This window comes from Ursus arctos, unplaced genomic scaffold (assembly GCF_023065955.2).
Source record: "Ursus arctos isolate Adak ecotype North America unplaced genomic scaffold, UrsArc2.0 scaffold_22, whole genome shotgun sequence".
Classification (NCBI taxonomy): Eukaryota; Metazoa; Chordata; class Mammalia; order Carnivora; family Ursidae; genus Ursus; species Ursus arctos.
In genome coordinates, this window is record NW_026622897.1 from 22,888,412 (window position 1) to 22,914,013 (window position 25,602).

At 46.7% G+C, this 25,602-nt stretch overlaps 1 protein-coding gene across 7 annotated transcripts in view; it reads right to left on the minus strand.

Moving 5' to 3' along the window:
- The window catches only part of ETS1 (ETS proto-oncogene 1, transcription factor), a 128,707-nt gene that overhangs the window by 12,880 nt on the left and 90,225 nt on the right, over nt 1–25,602 (minus strand). For 6 of the 7 annotated variants that reach the window (XM_048217183.2, XM_026505419.4, XM_057316619.1 and 3 more), the window contains 5 exons: nt 19,778–19,897; nt 18,033–18,233; nt 15,167–15,244; nt 13,941–14,189; nt 9,339–9,599 (listed from right to left, as the gene is read on the minus strand). In XM_048217183.2, coding sequence (XP_048073140.1) covers nt 9,339–9,599; nt 13,941–14,189; nt 15,167–15,244; nt 18,033–18,233; nt 19,778–19,897 — 909 coding nt within the window. The remainder of the gene's footprint in view (nt 1–9,338; nt 9,600–13,940; nt 14,190–15,166; nt 15,245–18,032; nt 18,234–19,777; nt 19,898–25,602) is intronic. The other variant, XM_057316621.1, reaches the window with a different exon arrangement.

Here is a 25,602-nt window from a genome sequence, read left to right on the forward strand (position 1 = left end):
GTTTGGATTTGAGGGTAGGGGGTGAGAATTTTGTTAGAAACCAAAGAAATGCTTTTTCGAACCAATGCAAGTGTCTAAAGACAATGCCTCCCTATGATGTATCGAAGTAACAGGAAGAAAGAAAGATAGGTTGGCTGATTAGGATTAGAAAGATGAATTTGAGGAGCGTGAAGCTCACATTTCGTGGGCGGAGTGCAGTCTCTGGAATTTATTTCATCCTGGCAGTAGAGTTGCCCCCGCATATCAAGGATGAGAGACGCGACTAGCAAAGGCTGTTAGAAGGCCTGGGAAGGTGAGCTACATGCCAAGTCATCGGCGCCCTGAAGCTTTCTCAAGCCTTCATCCAGAAAATAATTTCTGAGCAGCCCCTCAAATGTAAGGCGTGGCAGCCAGATTGGACTGGATGACCAACAGAACGTGAACGGCAGCAAGAGGCAGCAGAAGAAACACGCTTTGTTCCACCGTCGTGTGAAGAGCTGAGAGTGTCCTACCTACGCCTGGCTTTTAAAGAAGAAAGGACCGAGAACCTGGCCTTGAGGGGCCTTCAGAAGAACTGCGCCCACTTCGGCTCTGAATGTCAAACACCTCCACAGGGCTGCGCCCCGCGAGCACCTCTCCAGTGAAGAGCCTCCCGGCCTCCCGTCAAAGTTCAAACTTTCACATTCACTCACCTTAGGAGAACTTTCACTCTTGTGATTCTCAGGGAGAGGTGAGTCACACAGAAGACAATGTCATTTGCTTTGTTACAGTCAACAATGTGCACGGAGCTCTGAAGCCTACTGCGGGCCACTGAGACCATCGGGACCAGGGGCTCGAGCCATGCCGTACAACCAGCCAGACAGAAAAACCGTGCTGGCCTATCTGACAACGCACCTCCATCAGTCAGGTGTGATGTGCTGTGGTCACCTGAGCAGCGGCAGCCATGACAAGGGGCGACTGAGACCTCCCGCTGCAGGAGGAGGGGACGCGAGCTCCTGCACTGGGCAGCGTTGACCTGACGGTTCCCCAGGAGTCTGGCCAAACCTTTCTTGGAACTGAGCTGCAGATGGAGGCTCTTCCCCACCCGGATCCTCCTTCCCTTCCCTCTTCCAGGTGACAGACCTGCAGCATGGTCAAAAGGCTCCCCCTCCCCCGCCTTCCCTGGCCATCCCCCACTTTGTCCTTCAGAGATCTCCCTCCCACCCCAATACATGTCTTGTGATTCCAATCGGGTCTTGCCATCTGCGTCTTAGCAGACCCCAAACAACACACTAAACAAGTGACTATTTTCCCACTAATTGTCTGATATTGTGAAAAACTTCGAAAGGCATCTTCTTAATGGTTTTCTGGGTGACTTCGGGCTAGACCTCTTTCCCGGTCTGAACCATGATTCCCTCATTTGCACAATAAGAATAACCAAAGCTACCTCATGTGGTTGTCAGTGACAGTTAAAAAAAGAGAAGGTAATGTACACGAAAGAGACTAGGGAGCTGTAGGAGCTGAACACACATGTGCGGTGAGCTGAATAGCAGAAATGACCTGATCGGATATTAAATATCTTCTTTGCCCTAAGTCACTGCCACCGATTACTGGAACTCTAAATAAAATACACTGTCCCCTGACCTCAAGGAATATAAATATAGGATATACTGGAGGGGTACCTGGGTGACCCAGTCGGTTAAACATCTGCCTTTGGCTTGGGTCATGATCCCGGGGTCCTGGGATCGAGCCCCGCATAGCACTCCCTACTCAGTGGGGAGCCTGCTTCTCCCTCTGCCTCTGCCCCTCTCCCCTTGTGTGCACGCTCTCTCTCTCAAATAAATAAATAAATAAATAAATAAAATCTTTTAAAAATGAAGAATCATATTGGAAAGCCGGAGGTTGGAGGATAATATGGAACAGTGGTACTCGCTATGGACCTAGCAAGGGTTCTGGGTGTTTCCACGAGCTACGCCTTCCATTGTCACAGCAACCCTCTGAGACAGTAACTATTATTACAAGCATCTTGTAGACGAGAATCCTGAGGCACAGTGATGTCATTAGCTTGCCTGAGGTCACACATGGTCCGAGGCAAAGCCGGCCACGCGCGGGCTGACTGGCTCCCGAGTCCGGCTCTTCACGCCTATGGGAAGCATATGCAGGGCTTACACAGCCTGACAAGGCCTCCCTCTGGGGTGTTTGACGGGGACTGAAAAGAGAAGGCAGTCCCAAGGGACAGACCTTCCAACCAGAGGCGGCACATGAAAGCTGCCATGGGGAGGACGGAGAGAGGAACAGCTTCCCTGGAACGGAGTCTCCGTGCCGAGGACCCAGGGAGTGCACTGCTCGTGCTCCAGAGCAGTGAAGGCCATCCAAGGAAAAGAGAAAGATGCCAAGGGGCAACAGCAGGGATATCTGGGACATCTGGCAGGGCCTTTCCCAACAGAAGCTGCAGGGAGTTTCCAAGGCCTGTTGGTTAAGGGCAACAAGGTACGGAGGCCTCAGCAGCACCCGGGCTGAAAATCGCTCAGTGAAAACATTTTACTTCAAAGACAAAAAAGGTGGAGCCTCAAACTGGAGACAGAGCCGAATTCCAGAACCGTCACCACCCAATTCCATCATATGTAGTTAGATTTTGTTAAAGAAACAGTGACCCACAAATGTGAGACTTCGGGATGCCTCCAAAACAGACAAGGGGGCTGTCCCCAGAAGAGAGGGGTCACCATGCGAGTTTTCTGCCATCCCAAATCCACGCACCCGCTCGGCCTCGGATGGCTGGGAACAGCACCAGGGACCGAAGCACATTTTGTGAAGTAAAAATGGGCAGAGACGGCTTGCAAGGTATTTCTGTAACTGAATCAAGACAAGGACACGGTGGTTCAGTCAGTTGGGGCGTTCATAAACAACTGGCGGAAATGGGGAACCTCCCTTTCCACATTTTTTAAAAGACATTTAGAAAAAAAAAAATTAACAGGGAGGCCGAATCCTGCTGCCTTGTGATCTTTTTCTACTCCTGGAAGATGACTGAGAACGGTCACAAAGCCAATCAGGAGGCAGAACAGTGAAAGTGCTCTGTGGACCACAGAAAGGGACTTCTCCTCTCATCCAGTTCAAATTTCCCAAGGGTTTCCCTCCCCCATGCTCCCAAGTATTTTCCCATCAGTCTCATAACTGAGCAGTACAGTAACCCATTACTCCAGGGAGATGCCCCCAAACCATTCCACGCACCACCCCCTCCGGGACCCACCGCCAAACACAGCACAGGGAATGGGAATCCCGCCCAGCTTCCAAGATGCTGGCTGGCAGCAAGGTCCCATTTAGGCCAAGGGGGGTCTGCCTGGCTTCCCACAACCTGCTAATCACAGGGTCTCTGAGCCAGAAAGGGGAGACACTCTCTGCTGCCGCCTTTCTCATCTCTAAGCTCTTTTCCTCTTTTCCAACCAGGCGCTGACCAAGGATGCTCTACAGTGAGACGGCGGCGGCCCCCTGCAAGCCTGGGGGCCAACTCCAGCTTTGCCTGCCCCAAGAACCTCAGGGCCCCTGGCAAAGACAGCTCCTGCCCCAGACAGGGACCAGAGTTCTATACTCCTGTCAACAAGTTGTTTCTTCTTCAATTCACACTGTCTTATACTGATAGCACTTACACAGACACTACATTCCAGAACAACTTGGATTGGATCATCATCCCCCGCCTCGCCCCCAAGTGAAAAAGTTCTATGCTGTTCCTAATAACATACCCACCTGGGTTTAGAATTCTAGAACTCCTCTGCACAAATTCACACTACACTATGAATTGCTTTGTGACCCCTCTCCCCTTTCCTGATCAGTAACGGAGGCTCGTACCAAAAGCTTCCTCAGTTGTTATTTGTCCCTGAGTACCTTGAGATTATTTTGCAATCCCGTTTTCCTAGAGAAAACTGTGATTTCAGGTAACACTGTCAAATATCAGGTTTCATTCTGAATTGAAGGGCTTTGAAGCACTTCCTTTGCAATGAAGTTGTTTATTTTCAAAAACATGTTTTAGCAGCAGCTCTAGGTTACTGAACCCTAAAACTTAACTACGAGCCAGAACTCCAAGGTTCTGGGCTTGGCCTAGGGACTTTCAGACTGGGTGACTGGAGACTGGCTCTACAGCCACCTATGACATGGCAGGAAGATTTCTTTCAGTCCAGAAGCAATTTGAGAGGACCTACAGGGAATGCGTGGGGCCTCTCTTTCTATAAGACTAGCAATCTCTTTTTTTTTTTTTTTTTAAGATTTTATTTATTTATTCGACAGAGATAGAGACAGCCAGCGAGAGAGGGAACACAAGCAGGGGGAGTGGGAGAGGAAGAAGCAGGCTCATAGCAGAAGAGCCTGATGTGGGGCTCGATCCCAGATCGCCAGGATCACGCCCTGAGCCGAAGGCAGACACTTAACTGCTGTGCCACCCAGGCGCCCCAGCAATCTCTTTATTTATTTATGGTTTTTTTGGTGATGTTTTATGCAAAAGTATTTGGAAGTTGAATGCCACGTAGTCCGAAATTTAGCCATAAGGAAAATGAGGGACTGTATTTTCACAAATCTGCACAGCACTAGAAGACATAATTTTGTGACAGTTAATGAGTGGCTTTGAGTTTAGCCTTTTTCAGGCTTCAGGATGAAAAAGAGACCCTAGCCACCTCATTCACGATTTTGCAGCTGTGGGTGGGGACATGCCCGGGCGCGGGAGAACAATGGCATTACTACCAGGCTGGCTCAGGAACAGTTGCAGAAGTGCTAGGAACAGATGCCTTATCTGTGGCAGTGCCTTCTCTGTCTGGCAATCTGGAATGAAGTCTGATGAAGGTGACTTATAGGCCAGTAACTCCAGGCTGAAGCCAAAGGCTAGCACTATGTCCTATACACCCCTGACCCATATACACACAGTGCTAATTGGTAACAAGCGGGACGCAAGGCCCTAATCTACTGTACGAAAGCAACTGAGATAAGCAAAGAGTATTCTCATTCCTTAACATAGAGTGAGACACCTGGCACTTAAGATTCCATTCAAGAGCTACTTCTGTGCACATGGCAATTATCTGGTCTTGAATAAGTCACTTTTTTGTGCCTCAGTTTCATCATCCATAAAATGGGGCTGGAAGAGGAGAGAATACTAGTTGACAATACGGTATATTCTTTTACAGTTACTGTGGTTGGGGAAAAAAAAATCAGCGATCCCTACATTTTTCAGGGATCTGGAAAGCATTTTGCTTAGCTCTATTAAATAGATAGAAAACACTGGGCCACTTCTCTCGGATTGTTTTGTAATTAGATGGGGTTCATAATGTATCTTCAAACAAGAGAAAATGGAGCTTTCTGATTGTATCAGTTTGATAACCGTAAGCAGTTCACAGTAAGGTAAGAAGGTACATTTTGGCGGAAGCCAGCATTGCATTTGATGTATTCTTAACTCAGCTCACAGGCAGGCTTTCAAGCCATGTTATCTGCCCCCACATCTTGACCTAATTTAACAAGTTGCCATGGGAGCCCAGTGAAGGTTGATGCAATTTTCTTATCTTCGGAGGAAGAATGTAACCGTGCAAGAGAATGTGAAAATTCGGTTTCTAACTGATTTCCACACGTACAGTGCAGTAACTAAGACATCATATGAAGAAGTGAAATGTATTCCTTTGAAGGTGATATAGACAAAGGCCCCCCATGTGTAATGGCAGGGAAATGACTGTCTTCCCAGCTCGAAGGATCCATGCCTACACACTGCACTTCAGGCCGAGTCATGGTGACATAAAGGTACAACTGCTCCTACCACGTGACCACATAGACTCTGGAGTATTTGGATTTTAAGAAGGAACAGAAAGGAGGCAGAACTTCAGATAGAAAATAGGTCTGATTTTTACGAGCAAAAAGCTTGCCAACACGCATACAATGCTTTCCACCTTCCAAAGCACTTTTCCAAACTTCAGCTCATCTTAACATGTTTGTGTAAGGTCAGAGCCCCATTTCTAGGAACCCCAGGCACCGCCTGCTCCCGGGCCGGGGGAGGGGGCTGCATAGGGATGTTCTATCCCTACCCCCCTCCCTTGGATGTACCTGGAATAAGGGACCACAATGGGTGTGTAAAGGCAAGGGAACTGCCATGTAGAATGAGTCTGCAGTGTGGACAGATGTTCACCAGGCACTGAGCCCAGGGAAAACGTCACCAAAATTTGGGCTGCCCCCCATGTGCCTCACAAATCCTGACCTTCATTCAGACCACAGCATGAAGAAAATCCAGTCCAAGTCTAAGGACAATTATAATATCTTGAATTCGACAAGATAATGAACCCCCGAGGGCCACTGGCTCTTATCTGCACTCAACATGTGCTCAGAAACATTTGCTGAAACAATGGATTTGTCATAACTGAGCTCCCCGCACCCCATGTCTGGTACAATGTCTAGCACTCATTTGTTTAATTAATTGATTTAAATTACATCTTCACAGATCTCCCACCACCAAGATAAGGACGAACACTTCCACTTCACTAAAAGTAGAAAAGGGTACAAGGTAAATTTGCCTAAAATCACACAGTGTGCCAGAGCTGGGGGGCGGGAGGGGGGGTGCCCAGGGGACTTCTGTTTTCTGGGCTATTGTTCTTACCACCATCTGAGACAGTGTGAAAAGTTACATCCCCAGGGTCAGAGAGCAACACTGAATGGTGAGATGCTTAAAATGTGCTTTTTAATTCAAGGGACTACTTTAGTCTTCGAGGCCTCTGAGTCACCTATCCTTTTCTTCCACTCACTGAATGTTTTATTCCCTTAGAGAGAGAAAGAGAGACAGAGAGACACAGAGGGAGGGAGGGAGGGAGGGAGGGAGGGAGGGAGGGAGGAAACGAGAGCACCTTTTAAAAACAACCCATCCAGATGAGAGGTGACATCCTCCATAGCTCAGACCTCCAGGACATACCTGTATTTGTGCTGAAAGAACTTTCTGAGGCTTTTATCTGTTTGGTTCTGAGTCTAGATTGCCAGAGAAGGCTCTCAGGCAGCACACTGGTGTTGGCTAGCTTGATGGCAGTTCATGTCTCTAATATGTATTTCACATTCATTCCTAGTTCTTAGAATTTCCGATTCATCCCTTTCTGTCTTGCCCTGAAACTGGACACTGGAAACATTTCCCAACTCTCAGACAATTCTTTCAAGGTACTAAGATCATCTAAGTCAAAACACTTTAAGTTGCCCTTGTAGCTGGTAGCTCTGCAGGCTTCTCCCACATAGAAAATGCAGTAACAGAGGCGCCTGGGTGGCACAGCGGTTAAGCGTCTGCCTTCGGCTCAGGGCGTGATCCCGGCGTTATGGGATCGAGCCCCACATCAGGCTCTTCCGCTATGAGCCTGCTTCTTCCTCTCCCACTCCCCCTGCTTGTGTTCCCTCTCTCGCTGGCTGTCTCTATCTCTGTCAGATAAATAAATAAAATCTTTAAAAAAAAAAAAAAAAAAGAAAATGCAGTAACTAATACACGTCGCGCTGTCAGAGGGGTTTCTATCTAAGATGGAGATCAGGCTTTTACCCTTCTCAGAAACTTCTAGATCTTTTGCAGTGTAGCCAGGAATCCTTACCAGAATCTTATCCCATCAAGGTTGACCTCAACCATAAGGCTTTCTTTGGCCATAACCCAGACTTTAGAACATAAAGTCAGTTTATTCAGTCTCGTTATCCACAAAACCGCCCTAGTAGCAAACTTTTCATTATGATGTCCCTAGCTAAGAGAGAATGATGCCATGGGAGAAGACCGATGATCGTGGATGCTGGTGGTTTTAGGGGAGAAGATGCCAGAGAGATACAGAAATACTTCCAATAAGGACAAAGCAATTTGAGGAGCCAGTGGAAGCTGCAGACGAGCTGGCCTTTACCCTCGGCAATAGGCAGAGCACCACGAGAACAGAGGAAGCGCAACCAGTTAGAGACCCCGCCACCCGCAAAGCCCGCACAGTCATGCTGCAGGTTCCTTGGCCTTTCCTTTCTCCCCTTGATTAGGCTGCACTTCTCCCCTCCTTCATCAGTATCCAACTGGAGTCCAGGGCTGAAAATACCTAGGAGTTAAAGCTATGGGAGCCAGGACTCTCGCACAACTTGAAAGAGACTGAATAAAGCTCTTCCTCATTCCAGATGTCCTGAATGCAAAAGAGCGACCTCTCTAACAGTCTGCTGTCCAGAGATGGGAGAGGATTCCCTGAAGAAGCAGCACATTCCCACACACTAGTGACATTCAAGCAAAGACTATGGGAGGTTCCAGGAGAAAGAAGAGGGACCTTTACGTGCCTCTCCGGGTCCTGACTCTCTATAGAGAGCTTGTTGCTTCCTCAAAACACAGACATAATTCCTGAGCACCTCTTCATGCAATGCTCTGCCCTAGGAGCTAGGTGGGATGCAGCATAAAGGGCACACTCCTGACCTTTGAAGGAGTGATTTCTCCAAGCCTTCGAGTTGTTCTCAAAGGTCAGCTGGCTTTCCTAGGAAAACCCTGAGACTTCCCTGACACAAGAATAAGGATCGAGCACACTCTTAAGATCAGACAGGTACCTCCCTGGAAACACAGGGAGGACTGTTTGCCTCCATCCACTCAAAGGGTCCCCATGTGTCACCCTGTCCAGGGTGGAGTCAATTAGAAGAGAATAGTGGCTACACCACAGCTGAGTAATCAAAGCTTAAAATAAGCTCCACTCACAACACAATTTCTAATTCTTAGAAAACACTACAATCCTACAGAAAGGATCTGATAGTTAACCCATGAATGCTCCTTGGATATCTCTCAGATACACTTTTCACATGTCTCCAAGGTTAGGCAGCACCCAAGCTAACAATTCATTCAGACAATGAATTGTTTTATTACCAGATTCTCAATCAAAGCCTGAGCTCTCAACATATATCCTCCTTTCCCTGTGCTCTTTCTTCATTCACCACTACTAGAACTTCTCCTAGAAGAAAATCAATAATAAAGCTAAACGAGAAGGAAAAAAAAAAAAAAAAAGGTTTCCTATGGAGGCCAGGAGCTGAGCAGAGCACAGGGTGACTAAGAACACGTTTCGCATTTGAACAGCTAGCCTAACGAGAGCTCTACTACAGAAGAATCTAGAGTGTAAGCCATTCAATGATACCCTTGAGAGAGGAGTTCTTCCTACCGCTCTTGGAAATGATCCCCTGGGATAGAATGATACTGTTTACTTCCAAAAATCAATGGCCATTCACACACAGAGTGGTGTGAGAGACTGACCAGACCTCCTAGAGTCTTCTTCTCCCCACTCTTCCAAAAAAGAAAGAGGCTGACCTCCGTCTCTGGGAATCTGCGCCGGGTGCCTTCTACGGAGCCCCCCACGGCAACAAGCACACAGAGGCTGCTGAGGCAGGGGCAGGGCGCCTACCTGTGTAGCCAGCCAGGGCGGCAGCAGGAATGACAGGCTTGTCCTTGTTGAGGTCAGCACGGTCACGCACATAGTCCTTGAAGGTGCCCTTGGGCTTGTGGCTGGGCAGGGCGGCTGGATAGTCCTCGGAGTCGAAGCTGTCATAGGAGGGGACGCGCTGCAGGCTGTTGAAAGATGACTGGCTGCTCCAGGACTGGGTGAGGCGGTCACAACTATCGTAGCTCTCCACGCTCTCGAAAGAGTCCTGGCCCCCGAGCTTACCTGGAGGTAAAGGAGGTAGGAAGAGGGCAGGGGAGGAGGAATTGGGAAAAGACAACTGTGAAAACCCTCTTAGTGAGGACGGACTACTAATCAGACCTGCAGGAGGGATGGAAGAAGGGAAAGGCCAGCGGAGACGGAAGCGCATGGGTTTACTGTGGGGAAGGGCTCCCCACGGGGCCGCAGTCCGCGGGCCCACTGCCACTGTGTTGTTTTGTGTTACAGGGCCCTAGGACAGAGTTTCGGTGGCATGCGGCTCATATCTGTCAGAGGGAGACAGCAGTGTTTGGGGCCTTGAGATTCCCAGAGCCGGAAATCCAAAAGTGGAGAATCACACATGCTCTTACAGAATTTCTGGCTGACGTAGGAGACGCAACGAAGGGATGAAGAAATCGCAGCAGTGTCAGGCCCAACTCCCTATTCCCACTCAGGCCAACGAGATGATTTCAAAAGGCCCAATTTGGCAAAATATTTTGGTCATAAGAAAAAATATTCCATTAGACTAAGAGCAGATTGACCTTCCTTGACCTTGGAACTTAAGTGTTATTTTTTAGCATTTTTTCCAAATACTATTTTAAAATGAAATATAGGCCCTGCCTCCATGCCTTCTCAAATAGAGAAATAAGTTATGAGATGCTTTTTCCAGGAGGTTAAAAAAAAAAAACACTATCGCTCTTCTAAATAGAAATCCATGTTCTTTATCCACTCCAAGTACAATTTTGTACTTGAAATTGAGACTTCAGTGGGGGAGTGTGGGCAATAAAACACAAAGGAGTTGATTAAAGAGTTAAGGTCCATAGCAATGTCAGAAATCCTTTACTCTATGAGTTGCTTAAGGCATTCTTAACTGACCACAAGATCATGCAAGTTCATTAATTTCCCAAACCAGGTTATAAACAGCTGCTACGATTGCATAATAGCTCCTAGAGAAATTTCCACTGGCAAAAATGCCATGAAAAGGGAGACTAACCAAAAAAATAAATAATTTGGAGGAAAATAAATGTATCTAAAAGCTGAAAAGCTCACAGGAATATTTTCTATGTTCCCCTTTCAGATACTTTTCAGGCAACCTAAATTAAATCAAGGGAGACTACAAGACCATCTCAGGTCAGCACAGGCCAAGAGGCAAACGGATGTGACAAACGTGTATGTAGAAATACTGGGTCAACTCTCAATTGTTCAGGGGTGCCTGGTCTACTATAAAGTTTAAAACCCAGAATACGGTTGGCTGCTATAAGCTAATACTGGTGGGTTTCTGGCATATTCTCCCCTTCATAATAGTGGGGCTTGGTTGAAACAGTGGAATTCAAATATTTAATTATGGTATACAAACCAAAATTAAATATACAGTAATTAGGAGGGAAGATATGTTGCTCATAAAATTTAAACAAGCAACCAAAAAAATCCAAGATAAAAGGTATTCGGTTAAATGCATGCTTTTTGTAAAGCCACTGTTGTAAGATTTCCTGAACCTCTTATCCCCTCCAATACTGCTGTTAACAGAAAGATAGTTATTTATCCGCTTAATCTCATTCCTTCCTCGAATCATCCAGAGAAGAGTAATCTCCAGGAGGCAAACTAAGAGCTCCACAGGTTACTGGCACCGTCTACCCCGTCCACTGGCACATCTGTAAGTTTTTTATTATCATAACAAATGAAAGAATCGTCTTTTCCAGAAATTCACATGAAAAGGCTCAAGAGAACAGCCTACAACCGGAACGCAAAAGCCTCATTTTAACAGGACGAGGAAGATTTGCGGCCTCCCATAAAAAGGTGTTTGCTTAGACCAGCTACCCATCTTAACGGTCATTCAATTTCTCTGTGAGACAAACACACCAACAGCCTAAGAAAGAGAACTCATCTTTTCGTCGAGAACACCCCAGCAAGTCACCAATACTTAAGGCAGCATTTACACTTCAATCTCTCTGGAACGGTTCTCTACCAGTCACTTTTCTGTTTGGAGACCATGGAGACTGAACTTTCCACAAGCAGGAGAGCTGAGTTTCCAAGGAGCCCCAAGAAGCAAGGGCACTAAACTAGGCCATAACCACCCTCTGGCAGCCTCTCAAACATAAGCCAAATGTGACTCTGTTGAGAGTTGCGGTTTATAGCAGTAGGCTGCTTTCATTTTAGCTCTGTTTCACAATCCTGGAGCTGGGAACCTTCGTTTACGGGTATTTTCTCCAAAAATGGGTTGGATCCAACTGGATTAGGCACTCAGTTATGCTACTGCATTCAGGCAGGGCAGTCTGTGTCCTCTAAGACGCCCACTGGCCAGCTTTTCTGTGAACTGTCTCAGAGCAAGGCTTTCCAAAGCCATCTGACTCCACCAAACAGACCTCAGAGCACGCTACACAGTAGACGGGGTAGCCTCCCCAGCAACGCTCTGGACAGACTGACACAAAGACAGTACTCAGAGACCAACGAAGTGGCACACAGAAGCACTTTGTATCCTATAATGCCGTATACGGATACCGTGATCATCACTGCTAATCATCAGCTAACAGTCATGCTTTCTGTCCAGCCAATCACCGCACGCCCGATTCCGTCAGCCCCTGGAAGGGGCAGGTCTGCAGGACCTCTAACATGCGAACAGCAGCCGCGAACAACAAGGGCTTCCTCTCCGGTGCCGATGGTCAGTGGGGGAGGGGGAACGGGGTCCGAGAGAAACACCTCCTGCCCCTTTGTACGGGTGGCTCTCTGGTCCCCAGTCACCGACACGGGGTTGGAAGGATGGGGGGCCCCAAACCCAGAACCGAGAGAAGGAGAGGGGGCAAAGAGACGACCACACAAAAGCAAAGCCAGACGCAATTCAGAAACAACGTGACGGCAGGGCTCCCCGAGTGACACCGTGGCTGGGCCCAACGCTCAGAGCCAGCCTCATCCCAGAGATGCACAGAAAGCCCCATGAGAAAGAAAGTAGTTTTGTTGTTTTGACCTGCCCGAAAAAAAAGAAGAGAAAAGAAAGAAAAAAGATACACATACATGTGTGTATGTATTTAAATAGACATGCATCCAAAAATAAAAAAAAAGAGTCAGAAAGGGGAAGGCAAAACTGGTTCCACCCATCCCCTTCGGTCTGACACACAAACACCCTGGGGCCCTAAGAAGGAAGACTGCAGGTTCAGATTTTGCTCGGGACTTTCCCTCTGCAGGGCCTGCCTCTCGTCCTACGGCCTGCCGGGAGGAAGCGTGAGGCTGACGCTCGAAGACGACGACAACGTGTGTGGCCCCTGGTGCCTACAGAGTGAGTCTTCAAAGTGAAGATGTCTTTGGGCTCCGCTCTGAGAGACTCAGAGGAGGGGAGCAGGGCCATCCCTGAGCAGAAATCACTTCGAGGCCGGCCAAGCCTGACGCCTGCGACCAAGTGCCTCAGAGCGCCACCTGGATGAGCTCCTGTTCCTCCTCCTGTTTATACTTTTTTCCCCTTTGCCCACGGGAAAAGTCATTTTTTTTCAACTCTCTAGAAATCAGCTCGTTCTTCCTCGATGAACAAAGCCCTCCTGACAGGGGACCGCACTTTTCTCAGACAAAAAACAATCTGGACACTGGAGGAGCCGGGCTGCACCTGAGTGTTTGTCCTAAATGGTCCTAAATGCGGGTGTACACACCATTTTTTTTTTAATAAAGTCAGTCAGCTCTATTTTGAAACATTCACTTCACTGTCAGTGAATATTTTATCATTGTCATAATAGTCATGTCAATAAGAGTACCCTCTTTTGGAAGCCTCTGGCCACCTCTTTCCCTGGTCCTCTAGCTAAATACACACTTTCACCACACTGCTGATGACCGGTTCCAAATAAACCGCTGGTTAACCATCTTGTATCTTCCCAAACCAGAGAAGTCACAGGAGGCTAGAGAGCCCAGGCTGAGAAGCAGAGGTCATTCAGATAGCAAGCCCGGGTCTGCAGTCCGACGCGGGACTACTCTGGGAGGATTGCTAGGCTACGTGGGAAGGTAAGGGCTTTCCAGGAGGGTCACCTGAACCATTCTTATCGGACTGCGTCTTCCCCAAGCAAAATGCTCTCACAGAAGATAAATCATACCTTAAAAACGACCACTTTCCACTAGAGTTATCACTTAATAAAATATTTTACCCAAAGAAGAAATGGGATCAGTCATCACACCAATTCCACCATGGATACATGGTCTTTGTCATCATGGTGGACTTGGCTACACTTCCATGTTGGAAAGCTCTTAGTATCTAGACATGCTAAGAGAAAGGCTGAAACTCAGGCATGTACAGGGCCAATAGCAAAGAAAAAAATAATGGGACCTGAAAAACTCACAAAGCCAGGTCCTTCTTGGAAACCCAAGAGCTTCTAGAGAAGAAATCTGACCTACCACGACTGGTCCTCCCCATGCACATGTTGTCTGGGGTTACAACTTCTTGTTTGATGGCAAAGTAGTCAGTCTGCAAGGTGTCTGTCTGCAGAGGGTCCCGGAGAATGACCGAGGGGTAGTCGTTCTCATACTTGAGGGAGAGGAGCTCCTCTGAGCTGATGGGATGGAGTGTCTGGTAGGACTCTGTGATGAAGCTAGGCTCTGAGAACTCCGAGGGAGGAACGCACTGAGCATGCTCGATACCATAACCTGGAAACAGAGAACGTATGCCGTTGGAGAGAGGGCCAATTTGTACCTACAACAGGCAGGTCTTCACCATTCACAGCAGCCCCACCAGATGAAAACAAGGGGACTACCTTAGAGAATGAAAGGAACATATTTTAAGTCAGAGGGGCCCGGGTGTTTCACCTTGCTCCACTACCTAACAAGACATTTTCTTGACAAAATACTTCCCTTTTCTGGCTTAATTTACACATCTCTAAAATAGGGATGATTGCAATCTCCCTCAGAGCGCTGTGAAGAAGAGCAAAGGAGAGTATATTATAAATGCCTACCGACATTGCCGGTACACGATAAGCTCTTGCTATCTCGGTACTTAATATTATTGCTGCTATTAGAATATAAATCAAAATAAAATAAAAGTGTAAAATGAAAACAAATCTGCTCAAGACTCCCTTCAACAGCAAGGCCATCGGATACGAACAGTCCTACCCTAATTCTCTTCTGGCCCCCCTCTAGCAAAGTTAGGTGTCATCTACTATAAGGGAGAAGGCTTGGTTTCCTAGAACAGAATCTGAAGCCCCATGGCACACTCCTGAAGGAGCAGAGGAAATGCTGCCATAGCTACCAGTAAAAAGGGAAAGAACAAGGGCCACAACCAAATCCCTAACCCCAACCTCGGATGGCCACCATGGTACTCAGGATCAAGTAAGATCAAAGTTCGGGGGTCAAGTTGTAGTCCCTCTGCACGACTTTCGTGCTGAAGCTATCGGGAGAGATCCTGGTATGTAGGAATTGGCAGGTTCATAAAAATACCAACATGTAAATAGGTTGAAGCCTCATGCCTCGTGGGAGTCATGAAATAAATAACAAAGAGACCACATTTAAGAAAATATTATTTTCCACGGAATTACCATGAAGGAGCCTGAGATCATCTGGGACAGGAATCCTTTCCTAGGTTCCCACCATAGCAAGCAAAATGAGAGAAGGGTGGGAGACGAACTTACTAATGAAGTAATCCGAGGTATAGCGGGATTCTGGATAGGTAGGGTTGACTCCATTCACTTGATACGGTTTCACGTCCTCTGTAACAGACAGGGCAGGAAACCAAACAGAGAGGTCAACATACAAGAAACGTTTGGCCTAAAAGGACCTTGGACACAAGGACTGCAATGATCTCAGGCCCTCTTCTAAGAAATCGGCACGTGCATTAACTGTGCTGGTGTCTGAGTCGACCCTGACTGGGGCCTTGTCTCGAGATGAGATCACGAAAGTATGGCTAAGTCTATTATTTCAGTAGCTGCAAAATGGGATTTCATATCTTGGAAGCAGCACCAGTGAGTAATCTCCAAGGCTTGGGAAGCCATTCCACCCGCATTCTGATGCTTGCGTGTTCCACGTTACCACCAGAGGCTTCGAGACATCTTGGGAAGTCACCCGAATCGGTCCCCAACGCCCAAACGGATCAGTTCCAAAAATTTTTTTGGAAATATATTATAATCTTCAGGTACTTAAACTTTAGAGCCTCCACTTCTTCTAACAGATGTCTGGTTTTTGTGTTGTGTTTTTTTTCCATCGCCCCCAGATTTCAAGGGTAGGCCCAGAGAAGAACAGGACACCTTAGGTAACATGACCGTTTGGTGGATATGGCAGGGCTCACGCGAAGACAGAGAATGGTTGTCACCAACTGCTGTTGGCAACCAGGGGCCAACTCCCCTTGGCGTAAGAACGGAATGTGGGTGAAGTTAACAAGGCAGACAGGCTCTCCACTGAACTAAGCTGAGCTTGGAGATCCTCTCATTACCCTGGAATCCAATGGTGTGACCTCGACCGTTGAATGGAGCGCTCTGATTCTATTTCTCTATAAGACTCAGACATACAGAGGGAGTGCTGGCTTGGGTTTTTCCTCAGATATCTGATAGCTTGTTGGGAGCAGAGGCTGCTGGGAAAACAAGTTTATGCCTGCACAGAAAAACAGTTCCCAGTTGAGATAAAATGATTAAACTCTGTTTTAGCAGCTTATCAGATTGAAACATCCCTGTACCTTTGGCCTTCCACCCCACCCCAAACAGCTATGTTCTGGGGCTCTGTTGCTCTTGTTTAATTACAGAACAAAAGCTGGAGCCTCCATACAGATCTCGAGCTGGGCTCTTCAAGGATCTAAAGAGAGATGGTTGCTACTGCCTCTCCCAGTGGAAAATGGGTGGGATGACAGGACTTTTGTTCTCCAACATTCTCAGTGATTTCCCGATCTGCCTAAATTCTCTTAAACTTCCTTTGCAAGGAAGGTAGGCCACACCTGTCTTAGGGGCCCAGATATTCCCCTGCGAGTCCATATTATTATACCAAGAACGCAGGGCAGAAAGTTAAATCGAAAAGACCAAGTTTAAGGAAATGAGTGATCTTGAGGAAACCACCTAATCTGCCCTCATTTTACAGATGAGGACACCAGCAGAACATGGTCCTCTTAGGGCTGTTTTGAGAATCCAAAGAGAAAATGCATCAGAAAGCACTCTGGAAACAAGGAGCTGCTCTACAGTTATTAGTCACAACCGTGATCACAGACCCTCCAGCACACCTGGTCGCTCCATGGAGATAAATAGAGGGAAACAGTGTATTAGTAGGATATATTTGGGTTACACGGTCTGGTAGAATCCACTGTTGTGTTTATACGCCAACGGTTACATCAGATCTGTTATGAGCCTGCCCTATCTTTTCCCTCTATAAACAGGTCACTTGTGTCAACCCGTGGGAGTGGGTGTTTGTGCAGTTACGCGGACACCACATCGGTGCTTCGGGAAGCCTGTGTCCCACAGTCCGCAGCGGAGGGAGCCGCAGCAAGATTCACCTAGTTCTTGACTGTGTTTATTTATTTGTATTCCAGCAGACTCTGAAGACAAGGAAGAAAGATAACACTTCTGGGCCCAGAGGAATCTAATTTGGGGCTCTCCTGAGCATTGCGGAGTGGAAAATATCCTTACACAAAGGAAGGTATTATATGGAATAACAGTGCTAATCCGGAGCTTTGCTGCCTGCCCCCGGCGTCTGTACCGAGGGTTGGAGCTGGTGACCACAGGGAAAGGGTGGGCCTGGGTCAGAGAGGGCAACGGGCTTCTAGGCTTACAGTCAGCTGTAGGGCACCGCTGACTGCTGGTAACTGCAATTTATTTTAAGAAGAAATTCAGAAAAATAAGTGCAAAAACACCCAAGTTTGCCGCCTGCTGCTGTTTCTATACTCAGCCAGGACTGTGGTACATGAGTCACTTGGTCCAAAAAGGTTGGAAGAGGCTGGTAGGGGAGGCCATGTCATTACAAGGTTGCAACAAGGTGTCCTGATATGACCCCCATTGCTGCTCCAGATGAAAAAGGTAGCCCCCACACCAAGGCAATCCCCCCCACCCCTGCCCAGGAGTGGGCAGAGAAGCCAGTCTTAGTAATTAGCTCTGAGAAGCTAAGCTCTCTTGTGGAGGCGGACAGGTATCACACTGCCGTGGATCAAGGGAATATGTATTAAGATGGCCAAGAAAAAACCAAAAAAAACAAAAAACAACAATCTGTTTTAGGGGCTGGCTGCTGACACTGCTCAAACAGCCTTTGCGTCTAAGGTAAGGACTGGGATCAGAATTCTGCATACCAAGAAACTTCGGGAGTGCAATCTTGCCAAATATTAAAATCTGAACCTCCAAATCATGAAAGAAAAAAACCCTGACATTTACCGCGTACCTGCTCCATGCCAGCCTAAGGTGCCTCTGGAGACCGGATACGCCGCGGTAGGACACCCACGGCATGGATGTCCCGCCCTTGGGTATGCTCCCCCTCCCACTGCTGCAGCAACCCCACACGGCTTCCTCCTCACTCTGCCCACACCATTACCTTTCTGCAGGATCTCGAGATGCTCCCACAAGATGTCCCCAACGAAGTCTGGGGCCAGCTCGAGAAAGCAGTCCTTCCCGAGTGCACAGAGGGCCGCTCCATTCATACAGAACTTCTGGAAGTCCACACCTTTCAGGCTGAACTCATTCACAGCCCACATCACCCAGTCCCGAACATGGGTTTCTGTCCACTGCCGGGGGTCTGAGGAAAGAGATCCAATGAAGATCCAGCGGGTCAGGCTGTACCACATGCCCAAGCATCGGGGAGGACATTGAAGGATCTGAACTCACTTGAGGATGTTCTCTGATTTACAGATTTAGGAAGCACCCGCCTGCAAAGTCATGTCACGGGGCACTTTCCATAACACTCTCCCCCACACACACTCAACATGCCCACCTTCCCCATCCTGCAAGCTAGGAGATCACTACCATTAGCCAAAAAGTAAGACGAAGTAGTCTCCACCCCTGTTCAGACAGAGACTCCTGAATCTCCTCTCTCACTGCCTTACTTTCATGAGACTCTTTTTTTTTTTTAAAGGCCAGGACCAAGGAACAAAATGACTTCTTTCATAACAATCAGAACAAAGTCAAGTGCGTTCTGGAGATTGCACTCACCTATCCCTATTCCTCCCTGTTGTGATTGGCCTGAGACGGTAGTATTAATCATTTTTATCTTCGCTAACTATGGCTAGTAATAACCACGGCAACTAGTAAGTCATTCAAATGGTCCTTAGTCATAGCAGCATTATCAGGGGCCTGATTTGATTATACTAGACACTCTGCAAGCGTGGAGTAGCATCAGAGAACTGACAAGACGTACTCTTCCCGCGTGGCTGAGGTCGGACATGACTACACCAGCGTGGCCCTCCCAGAGCTCGGAGGACGGCGGGCAGGCTGCGGCGTTCACATCACACCTGCCGTCCGGGCCCCACCCTTCAATGCAGCAGATGACTTTATGAGATGCTCGAAAACCCAGGGGTCAGAATTCACTTGACTCTGCTTTGGGATCCTCATGGGATGTTGGGCATTGCTGTCAGCCGAGGTCTGAGGTTAAGTTGTAGACACATGACAAAAGGTTTGGAGGTACATTCACAGACTCTAAGATGTGGGAGTGACCGGCCTGGAAGCAGCAGACAGTGTTACTCTTACTCGAGAGAAAAGTGTTCTCCCTGCTCTCAACTGTTCAGGAAATGCTGCTTGCTGGAGGCTTAAGTGTTCTCCAGTCATTTGTCCTTTCTGACAGCTCCAGTCCCCTTACATTCCTGAATAAACCCTTTCAGATGAGAACACCCAAGCATAAACACATCTCGCCAAAGCACATGGAAAAGAAAAGAGCCATCAGTTAAATTCCAAGGGATGTAGCTCACTGGGTTCATCCAATGATGGCCCAGAGTGACTCTAAGACTGTGCTTTTCAGCCTTGACAGTGCTTTGGAATTACCAGGAATCACAGCTTCATGGGCCTGGGACATGGCCTGGGCTGTGGAATTTTTTGAAAAGCCTGAATCTCGTGTGCCAGCAAGTTTGGGAACCGCTGTCCTAAGAACCAAGATGGCAGTGTCAAAACCTGGGAGATGGGGAAGCCTTGGCATGTGTCTACGATTGTTCTAGCAGATGTCTGCAACCATCTGTAGGGGCTGACCAAAGCGTGGTTAGTCATAATGTCTATCTCACACGACAGCTGAGAAAACTAACCTCACCCAAAAGTCTGATCCCATCCCTCTCTTTTCCCATCAACAAAACATACCTTTTGGAATTCCCAGTCGTTGCTGTTCTTTAGAGAAACCACTGAAAGTAGCTTTCAATGCTTGAGACATCATTTCTTTGCTGCTTGGAGTTAATAGTGGGACATCAGCACATTCCATATCTGTAAGGAAAAAAAAATATCATATGATTAATAAAAACGACACAGGTGATGAAGACTAGACATGATAGTCATCATTAAGCAATAGATACAAATACCAAATCACTATGTTGTACACCTGAAACAAATATATACTAGTTGTATCTCAATTTAAAAAAACTAATAGGTAGTTAACCACCCATAAAAGATAATAGGGCATGGATGGCCTGAAGAAGGCAAGCTGAGAAATAACTGTACTGACAACCTCACCAGGGCAGGTAAAATTTGGGGGGCTTTCCACAGTGTGCTAGGCCCCTTAAAAAAAAAACAACACCTGACTCTTGCCTAGAATGTTCTGCATCCTTGACCAAAAAAAAAAAAAGCTTATTCTTTCTGTTTAACTTTACTAATTCACTCACAGTCCCTACCCATCCTTCCCATTCACTGAGAGTATTAATGTTGCTACCTACTTCCATGAAAAGAAAATGACAACATTCATTCATTCAACACATCATTACTGAGCACTTGCTATGTGCAAGGAATTAGAAAAGCAAGTAGTGAGCAAGACAGAAATGACCTCTGCCCTCACCGGGCTGGATCTCAGATGCTGGCAGGGGATTCAGGCATTACAAAACTAGTTACACAATTAAACATTCAAATACGTCAATACAGGCTTCATAGGAGAAGCAGAAGATGAGATGTTAACACAGAACAGGAATTCCTGCAAGTCTGGAGGAATCAGAAAAGGCCTCCCTTAGGAGAACAGAGGTGCCTGACCTGAGATCTAAAACACACATACTAGTTCAAAAAAGAAAAAATACTCTAGACCAGTAGTTCTCCAAGTGTGCCCAGACCAGCTGCATCATCACTACTTGGAAACTGTTAGAAATGAAAATTCTCAAAAATCTCAGGTCCGCTCCAGACCTATTGAATCAGAACCTCTGGGAAGGAGGAGAGAGGAGCCCAGAAATCTGTGCTTTTAATGCACAATCCAGGTGCTCCTGGTGACCACCCAAGTTAGAGGACCATGGTCCTAGACAAAGCAAGGTGAGAAGCACAGATGAAGTTTATGAAATGGGGGAAGGAGGGGAAACCTGGCCCATTTTAGTATCAAAAAGATCAATGCAGTTGGAGCAGAGGAACCAGGAGGACAACTGATTGAGAGGAGGTGGAAAAATAAGCATGGAATCTGGTAAGACTCCCTGATGGACATGAAGTGGTACCATGCTGTTTTGATTTGCATTTCCCTAATGACGAATGATGTTTAGCGTCTTTCCATGTGCTTATTGGCCATTTTTATACCTTCTTTGCAGAAATGTCTGTTGAAAGACTCTGCTCATTTTTGATAGAGTTGTTGGGTTTTAGGAGTTCTCTATATATCTGAAAGAGCTAAAGCAGGGTCTTGAAGATAGGTTTGTATATTTCTGTTCACAACAGCATTGTTCACAGTAGCTAAAATGTGGAGGCAGCCTAAATGTCCATCAGCAGATGAATGGATAAGCAAGATGAAGTATATACATACAATGCGACATTATTCAGCCTTAAAGAAGAAGAACGTTCTGACATGAACTCTGACATGAATGAACCTTCACATTAGGCTACGTGAGATAAGCCAAACACAAAAAGATAAATTATAGGAGGGACTTAGAATAATCAAAGTCATAGAGACAGAAAGTGGAGTGGTAGCTGCCAGAGCCTGGAGGGAGAAAGGGAATGGGGAGCTGTTATTTAATGGGAACAAAGTTTCAGTTTTGTAAGATGAAAAGAGTTCTGGAGGTGGATGGTGCTAATGATTGTACAACACCATGGGTGTACGTAACACCACTGACCTGCTCAGCGGTGAATTTTATGTTATGTGTATTTTACCACAATAAAAAAAAAAAAGAGAGAGAAGGTCACCTTAGCTATTCCGTAAAGAATGGTTGAGTAGGTAACTATGAATAGATGTGGGAAGACTTGGTAAAAAGTTCTTGCATTAGTTGTGGTGAAAGATGATGGTGGCTTTGACTAGGGAGCTGGTGATACAGGTAATGTGAGTGGACAAAGTTGAAGTGCATATGGCAGGTAATATCCATAAAACCTGATTTGTGTAGGTGGCAAGGAAGAGGAAGGCATCAAAATCTGCACGTTCACGAGCGTGTCATCCTTTGAGACACCCATCTGTATTTTTATCTCTATGTCCAATCTCTCTTGTGCTCAGACCATGTTCAAAGCAAAGATACATAAATATGGCTCAGGCTAAAAATCCTCAGCATTCACCTTAGGCACAAGCTCCCATAAAAAGCTAAGAGGCAAAGAAATGACCTGAGAATTCCCACTAGCCTTCGTGAGATCTTCAGGCAGTGATACGCTTTGCTGTAGTAATTTCCAGAAGCCCTCTTCCTCTCCCTGGATCTTGAGGGTATCATATGAAACTGACTTATACAATGGCTGGGTTCCAGGCAGGCTACCGTGGAAGCCCCTCAACTAGCCACCCCTAAGCCCTGACCAGTTAAAAAAAATTCCCTGGACATATGTATGTGTTACTGGCTGAATTAAATGGAAACAGAGAAGGGAAAAGATGACCATTGGTGATCTCTGAAAAAAGGAGCAAATAGATTGCCTCTGAATGTCAAAATGAGTGGAAACTACATTGCAAGAAAGAAGAGCCAGCACTTTCCCTCCCGTTGCTCTGAGTGATGCCATCAGGAAACAGCTTGGAGTCCAGCTCCACCCTGAAAGAGCAGAAGGGTTCAGGGCAGCTGCTCCCCAGGCCCTGCCACCGAGGGTGAATCTGAAGTTCTAGGGAGTGGAGAGTTTGGGCTGCCCTGGGCCATGCCCAAAAAATTCTAGTAATCTAGTGGAAAAATCAACATGCCTCCAGGAAGGTTGACAAAATGATGGAAAATCCCAGATTGTTAAGAGGGAAAAATGGGGGGAGGGGATAAAATGTTGATTACATAACATCCAGCCCTTCAAACAATGGAGTAATCATCAAATGAGTCACCAAGAAAGACATCAATGCTGCCCCTTTGTCCCCACTCTATACACCCAAGAACAGCCAAGTGCCAGGTCCAGAAATGTCTCCACTTAGAGTAAGAGTCAGTGTTACCTCAGAGAAAGGGACTTTTTATTTCACCCAAGAGCATTCCTTGTGAAAGGGACAACTGCAGCATCCCCCACCTCGTAGCACAGGGCAGAACACAGGAGTCAATCGACAACTGTTTAGTGAATTCACTGTTTCCCAAATTTGAATCAACTTTCCTTCCCTTCACTCCCGTCCAACACAAATTCATGAACTTGAACTGTGTGGGTTTTGTTTTGTGTGTTTGTTCCCGCCATTGATTTATGATTCGATGAAAAGGACTTTACTGATGGCGGAAATTGGCCAGGACAACACATGTGGAAAATACAGGCCAGGCCAAATGCACAAGCAGTAGTTGTGCTACAAGCTGGAACTGAAGGATGAGATGGGCTAGGGGGCCCCAGGCATCTTCTACACACAAACTGCCAAGGTGATGTGAAGCCTGAGAAAGAGGTTTCCTGGAGTCTGCTTCCTATAACTCCACACACTCTGGCAGTATAGTCTGGACAGGACTGCCGGGCTGACGAAGCCCCACACAGGTTGCTGGTTCCTGTTAGGGAACCAGCCGTTCCAGGCTCTCACTCACTCTCTCCAAGAGAAGCAGCTGGAATGACTTTTGCCTGTCTACCTCAATGCCATCTCCCAAAGCCTGGTCCACACGCTGTCAGCTGCAGCTGCACAGCGCCCATCAGCTCTGCCCCTAGCTGCTGGTTCTCTTGGAAAAGTGCTCACAGCCCAGCTGGCTGGCGAAGGCCAGCCCCGCACACTTGGGACACCTGCATTTGGACTCAAGGAGCTCAGGAGAAGGCATGTCATTGCCCTTGAACCCAAAGGATTCAGACAGGAAAGTCAGAGCTTTTCTCCCTTGTTGAACAGTGTGGAACACTGGTTTTAAAAAACACCAGCCCCCTCTCTAAGGGAGTGAACAATCAGCCAGGACTGTCTTTATCAGTAGTAGCCTGGGCACCGCATTTAAATGATAATGAATAATCACATTTGAAAGCAGACATTAATCTACAAGATTAAACTCGCTTCATAGAAATTATGAAGCAAAAATCTCCCCTATGGTGCTAGCTTGTGATCGCAGCAGTTCTGTGAATTACACTGATCAACAATGATAATGAAATCATTACACAGGTGGAGAATCCGACCTAGTTTAGCTCAAGCAGGCATCACTGTTATTCCTGCCACATTTTATCTCATTGCCTGTTAGATTTTTGCATCAGGTACCAAATATGTCTGATTTTAGGGATGGCATCTAGAAATTAACCAATGCTTCCCTCCCACTCCCGGCCAGGAAATCCACTAACTGTATTTCAGGGACAAGTACTAAACTTGCTTTTGTGTTATTATTTGTAACTGCAGTATCTTAAATTCAAAGAACACATTTGTCTCAAAATGCTGAGAACCTGACCCAAAGATATATTGTGCCAATACAGTGGAGACTCTTGACATAATGCACGAGAAACTGAAAACGTTTATGAGCATATCAGATTTCCCACCCAGTGTTTATCCCTCAGGACCCTAAATGTGAGTTAATATTTATAAGAATCACCCCGAGTTTCAGAGAAAAGAGTTGTACAGAAGCTGGTGAATGAGTAACAGTCCTAAACTCTCGTCTTACCACGGCTGCATAGTATCGAGGCAGAAATGGCAGGGAGCACTCCCTGAATCAGTAGGGGCATAACGAACCAGGGCCATTCTGAATGCATGGAAACATCTGCTCATTTTGCATTGTGGCCTGACCCTGAATGAAAGTTTAAACACACCCCATGGATGTTTTAAGTCAAATGCTGAACAACGGTTTCAATTCACTTATATGTAACTCAAGGTTAAGGGCTGTGCAATGTCCGAGAACCCGTCCAGGACATTTTCATGTGACTTTTCATGCCACTCTGTTCAGTTGTTTGGAACCGAATGGCTCATATCAACCATGTTACATGGAATCTATGCCTTAAGTGATGTTTGCTCCAGGAGAAGTCAGGACGGTGCCTTAGTGACCTGAGATGTTTCTCCCCTCACCATTCTCGAATAAAACTACAAAATAAAGTGGACTGTCTGGGATCGGAGGGTTAAGTGATGAGAAACAAAGCTAAGAAGTAGAAATGTCAAGTGCATTATTCCAGTCTTGCACAACCATCCAACTGGCCAAACTCTACTGGGTGACCACGATGATACTATCTGTGCGTGTAGGGGGGGCGGGGGTAGGGGTCCCCCATCCCAATCAAGAGCAGCATCCAAGAAACACCGAGAATGAATAATATGCCTGACACTGAAAACCAATTTATGGTCCACTAAACCCCTTCATCAATACTATTTCATGATACCACATGTGAAACTTCCAAGGCTCCCCGGAAGGCACTACTGGATCCCCATTTTACAGATGAGGAAACAAAGCTCTGAGAGATCAAGAGTTTGGTGCAAAATCACAGGGCCAGGAGGGCCCAGCCAGGGCTGGACCTCAGTCTTTCAACTCTTAAATTCAAGCTCTTTCTACTCCATTCCACCTCTGCAGCAAATAGGAAGAGATCGGAGATCCAAGAAAACTAAAATTTTTACAGTTCAGAGAGCGAAAATGGTACTTCTATTTCTTAGTTGGAAAATTAGATACATTTGAGGAAATAATTAAAAACTTAAACAAAACCTTTCCTGGACTGAACAAATC